Source organism: Cibotium barometz, chromosome 23 (genome assembly GCF_041138505.1).
Source record: "Cibotium barometz isolate CiBa-2024 chromosome 23, ASM4113850v1, whole genome shotgun sequence".
NCBI lineage: Eukaryota > Viridiplantae > Streptophyta > Polypodiopsida > Cyatheales > Cibotiaceae > Cibotium > Cibotium barometz.
In genome coordinates, this window is record NC_141068.1 from 27,685,763 (window position 1) to 27,691,762 (window position 6,000).

Below are 6,000 nucleotides of genomic sequence, written 5' to 3' on the forward strand. Positions count from 1 at the left end.
TGGTTGTTAGACACCCTTCGGGAGTCGGGTGTCACGGAGCTACCCTCCGAGTGGACCACAGAGGACGGCCCTCGAAGATCACATCGAGTCCGAGATAAAAGCAACACGGCGGAGCTTCTTCAGGTGAACTATGCTTTGATGTCTCGTATCATGCGGGATAAAGAGCCCACTTCCGTAAAGGAAGCCCTTTCACAGGATACTTGGAGGAAAGCCATACAGGTGGAACTTGATGCCATCGAGAAGAACCACACTTGGGAGTTAGGACCGAGGCCGTCGAAGCGGTCTGTCATTGTGTCAAATGGGTCTTTAAGACCAAATACGCGTCTGATGGGTCGGTGGACAAACACAAAGCCAGGCTTGTGACTAAAGGTTATGCTCAGCGGCGGCCAGGCATCGACTACGAGATACCTTTGCACCAACAGCACGGATGTCCACGATTCGGACCGTTCTTGCCCTTGCTTCTTCTCAGAGGTGGCCCGTGTATCAAATGGATGTAAAATCTACGTTCCTTAATGGTGACCTGCAAGAGGAGGTGTACGTTGAGCAGCCTCCAAGCTTTATTGTTCCAAGATCGGAAGGGATGGTTTACAGGTTACGTAAGGCCTTGTATGGTCTTAAGCAGGCTCCCAGGACTTGGAATCAGAAGATTGATTCCTTCTTTATTCGGACTGGATTTCAGAGATCGGTTGCAGATCCGAACCTGTATCTCTTTCGGGAACGCGGCATGGTCACGCTTATCATCCTTTATGTGGATGATCTCATTCTCACCGGCGGTCATGTGGAGCACATTGGAGTGACGAAGGCTGCCTTGTCAAAGGAGTTTGAGATGACCGACTTAGGCTTACTCCACTTCTTTTTGGGATTGGAGATCTGGCAGACCCAGAGAGGGTTTTTCGTCTCTCAGCAGCGGTATGTTCATGAGTTGCTTGAGGCCTTTGGGATGGAGAACTGCAAGCCTATTACCTCGCCAATGGACCCGAACACAAAGTTAACCATTACAAATCCTTGTGAGCCAGTTGATGCCTCACAGTACCGGAAGTTGGTTGGTTCATTGATCTGGTTACTGAACACCAGATTGGACTTGAGCTTCTCCGTGGGGCTGTTGAGCTCTTTTATGCAGACGCCATTGAAGTCTCATTGGGACGCAAGATTGCGGATCTTGCGGTATCTGCAGAGTACGAAGGATCTGGGACTCTTTTACACAGGAGGGAATGGAGTCAAGCTCCAAGGTTGGAGTGACTCAAATTTTTAAATGGAGCATTAAATAAATATGTCCATGAAGAAAAAAGCCTTAGACTTTTGAGAAGTCTTGGCTCTAAGGCTATATAAAAATATACTTGCACTCATGATTGTGGCGAGACATGAATTGTATCATTGAGCACACTTTGTGGTCTTTCATTTGTGCTTAATCTTTATTCTTTAGGTTGATTATTAATGGGTATATTTATTTTAAATACTCCTTAGATTTGTGTGTAATGCGGAACTATAAGTCTCAAAAAAAGCTTAAGAGGACTACCAATAAGCATCATCAACAAATGGATCTTAAGAAGAGCTAGTGGACTCTTCTTAAGCTTGAAAAGACGAAGCTCAAAGGGCATCAAAGATCAATCATGAAGCCTTTAATCTGAAGCTACCTCGAGATTGAAGGATTCACAATGCATTTCATATGAGGAGAAGCAATAAGTGATCTTGCAACCAAAGCAATTTCTTTCCCGAAAGCATCAACAAACAAGAGATGGAAATTTTGATCACAACTTTCTTGTAAAGTTCAAAAGTTATCTTACTACATATGCAAAGTGGGTAAAAAATACATCCATCACTTTAAGAAGTCTGAGTTGATGTCCGCTAATTAAAAAGCCCCAAAGAGGGGGATCTCTTGTGCAGTATACAAAGCACTCAATGCATAGCATACATGTGTGATCAATCATGCATAGCATGCTATCTTGCACTGTGCAAAAGCTAATTGTTCTAATTTATCGAGGTGGTCAAGTAAATAGATCTTTAGTGGGTCCAACCCTTGAGACACCCCCCAACAAAATTCTTCTACGTCCTTGAACCTCTAGTTGCCCACTACCTTCCTTCTCATGAATTTCTGTTGTGTCTGCCCCCTCCCTCTTCGCTTTCTTCCCTAAATCTTTTGTTGCTCCACTATTCATTCCATCTTCTCTTTTTCTCCTCACATTTTGCCTATCTTCTTAGGCTGCTTTCTTTCTATTTATGACCATCCAAAGAGCATAATCAGAAGGCAAGATGTTTACATGCCATTGAGGGTATCCGTGGATCTCTTTAAGAATGCCATGCTCATTTTGGCAGAGTTCAATCACACTCTGAGCCATTTGGGACAAAATTCAAACACAAGCACAGTTCTACTAGAGAGGACATGCCGCCAGGTCTAGAAATGTTTGATGGTTGTATACAGTGACCAGAGAAGAGCTGAAAATACTTACTTGAGCGCAAGCTTTCTGTAGGCAGACTTGATTTGCTCATCGGAGGCGTCTTTAGGCACTCCAAGAACTTCATAAGGATCCCTTCTTGTAGGGGAGGAAGCGCCGACTTCAGAAGGATCCTTTCCTACGCGCGAGGAGGCGGCATTGGTGGCCTTCGAGGCTCTTGGGGTGCCAGGCATGCTTCCACCTGAACTTGGAAGTTAAGAAAACCACTAATCGTAATGCCTTTGCAGAAAAACCTAGCCCTAATGGCTTTACAGAAAGCCTTAACCGTACGCAAGCCCTAAACCTGACTGTTTGGCAGAAAGCCCTAACCCTAACGGTTTGGGAGAAAACCCTAACCCGAACAGAAAACCATCGAGCAGCCTAACACTGCTCGCTTTCAGAAAGCTCAGATTGCTGCAAACCCTAAATCCTAGCAGCATGATTCCAGCTCATCTCACATCCTCTTCTTCTTCATCTACGACAAGGAGACAAATATGAAGTTTGGCGGGTGTTTTGATGAATCAAAAAAAAAGGGGCGCAGAGAAAGGTACCTGAGCCCCCCTCGAATCAAAAATCGAATGAGCATTTTTTTTCTTATGATTTATTTATTTATTTTGTGTATTTTTGTAATTTTATAATATGCCACAACTCACCATTTTTTGTTCTTCTCAAAGCAATCAAAGTAAAGCTCATGTTCAAAAGTATAGCACTAAACATATTAGATAAATGCCTACTTATAACTCAATTAGTATTTTTGTCACTTTTTTTAAAAAAAAGAGCATTTTTTTAAGGGCAATGCCAAATTTCAATCGGGATTTTCAAATTTCGACTGGAAATAGTACATTACGTACTGAGTTTTCTGAGCACTTCACCTCACAATCTTGGTCAGGGGGAGAGAAATCCAACACTAGCTCATACCTTCAAAGTTCAAACCCATCCCTCTTATCGCCTAACTACAACTACAAGCCTAGGGGCTTATGTAGTGTTCATTTAGACAAGATCATGTGTTTTTAAGTTGATGTCACCGAGCCCTTGCTTGAGCCCACACTACCCTAAGCGTTTCAACTCCAACACCCAAAACATAGGGTGTGCCCTTGCAAATCACACCACGTTGGTTGGACGTGATCTATCTATCATTGTAATCTCTCTTTTTTTTTACGAGACTTGTTATTAGGTGCAAGAGTAAGGTGTAAGCGGTTTTAATGTTCTACTACCATTCCAACTAAGATCTGATTTTGGTAAAAAGAATTTTATTATAGCTTGGTCTACAGTATGCAACTTTGAACATTGCAATCTTGTATAAATTTGTGTCAATATGTCACATCAAACATTATACAATATTGATTATAAGGACTTTCTAACACTTTCTTTTGTCAAATCCCAATAACTCTTCACCAATTCAAGATAAGAAATGACAAGCTCTTTGTGCTGACAAAATCAATTCTTTTGTGTAAGATTACATTAGCTTGGGTTATAATTATCCTAAGGTTTTTTTAGCTGTAATAGGCCTCATAATGACTTGGATGATTAATCAAATCAATAAGATATTAAAATGTGTTTAACGGTTAAAAGAAAGCTATTTTCTTTCAACAATTTAAAATTAGAAAGATAACACTCCTCCATTTGCATGATCCTCATTATTAAAGAGTCTACACGAAGCATGGATGCACTTTCTCAACATGAAATAGGACAAAGTTAAAAGTTTGCATCTTGCTACACCCAAAAAAGATCACATCTTGCTACACCCAAAAAAGGGTTAAATTTTCAATACAAAGGGCTTCTTAAACAAAAGCCACAAAGATAATCCATTCATAGATCTATTTTATATCTCTCTCCTTGAATGAGGCTCCAAATTACTAAGGAAAAGAATATTGCATATGTATGCACAAGCAGAATCATAGATTAGAAACATACACATTTATAAAAAGTACTCACAACCTCAAAATTTACAATAAGAACAATGTAATATCCATGTCATACACACCATTATTATCACATGACAAATGATGAAATAAGAATGTACACAACTCAATTTAAACCACATCATAGTCTCTACATGACATCCTCATGGGGTGGATAATATCACATAAATAATAATGCTCATAGATACACAAAGAGCTCTAGCCATTTAACAAATCTCACGTGTTCACATAGAGTGTTTGCACTAACACCTAGCATAAATGAACACAAAAAATATTCCCACAATGCATCCACCTATTAAATGGTTTTGTACAAAGGGAAAAGTATTCTCCCACCACAATTCCGTGTACCACAATATTAGTGGGCCAAAGGTTGCACCTAGGTCTCCCTATCTAGTGGTAAATATGGTAACCTATCTTGTCACAGTTCTATATAAGTGTGGAGATCTCATTGCAATGGATTGCCCATGGGAACTATCACAGTAGAGAGCCCTTATTCACCATCACTTCGACATAAGTATGGGGATCTCATAGTACTGGATTACCCTTGGAATCTACCATAGTCGAGAGAGCCTCTTGTCCACCAAAATGGAGAAAATAATATGCATGATGACCCTGTATAGGGCTCTCTACCGTAGTAGAGAGCCCTTTTCAGTGGAGAAAACAATATGCATGACGAAATACATAAATATCACCATTAATTTACACCATACTCACAAAAAATCAAGCATTGTGGAGTGGCTACTACTCTTGAGTGGGGAGAGTTGCAGCCCAGTAGGATCATAGATTCTAGAGAAAGGCAACTCCGTAATAGAATTCTTATAGAACATCTAGTACAATGGAAGGATTATCCTAAAGAGGAAGCAACTTGGGAAGATGAAGCTACACTCTTAAAAGATTACCCTGAATTCATGAGACGAGATGAGGACATCTCGAATTCTTTAAGGGGGGAAGAATGTAACATGCCCATCTTCAATGATAACATGCCCATCTTCAATAATAACATATGTCCATCAAATGGACATATGTTATTATTGAAGATGGGCATGTTATCATTGAAGATGGGCATGTCGAATTCTTTAAGGGGGGAAGACTGTAACATGCCCATCTTCAATGATAACATGCCCATCTTCAATAATAACATATGTCCATTTGATGGATAAATTTATAGTCTTTTTATGATGTAAAAATCATCAATTTTAATAATTGAGCTATTTACACTTGGAATATTAAAAAATTGAGTCCAAATTTAGAATCTGCACGTGATTTCACCCTAACACAAGATTTCGTAGCACTCAAAACAGACACCAGATCAAGCCTCTACATAATTTTTAGTTATTTTCAATTAAAATATGGTAAACTTCATACCTTAATAAATGCATGACTGGGTGTGCGATTGATGAACGGTCTGCACCCCCACAACTAGGGAGACACCCCGCACCTGCATGACGTATCGGCACACATATCGAGGTCAGCGTCCCAAAAAGGGTCCGTTCACATACCGCGGCACCCGTACAATAGTTGCGTAAGGACCAAAGGCCGACCGCCCTAGCATACGGTCCACACTAGCCGACATGTGGACACCTATGCGGCCACTATCCTGGAAGGTACATGTGCACCTCATCTTTTGCTTGTGTACATGTACCATT

The 6,000-nt window shown here is 40.6% G+C and overlaps 1 protein-coding gene across 1 annotated transcript in view; it reads right to left on the reverse strand.

Annotated features, from left to right (window-relative positions):
- Positions 1–3,012, reverse strand: part of LOC147625810 (chaperone protein dnaJ 15-like) — an 85,581-nt gene extending 82,569 nt beyond the window's left edge. The window contains exon 1 of the mRNA XM_086817379.1: positions 2,448–3,012. Within this exon, the coding sequence (XP_086673505.1) occupies positions 2,448–2,626 (179 nt within the window). The 5' untranslated portion in view covers positions 2,627–3,012. The remainder of the gene's footprint in view (positions 1–2,447) is intronic.
- Between the last annotated feature and the right edge of the window lie 2,988 nt (positions 3,013–6,000).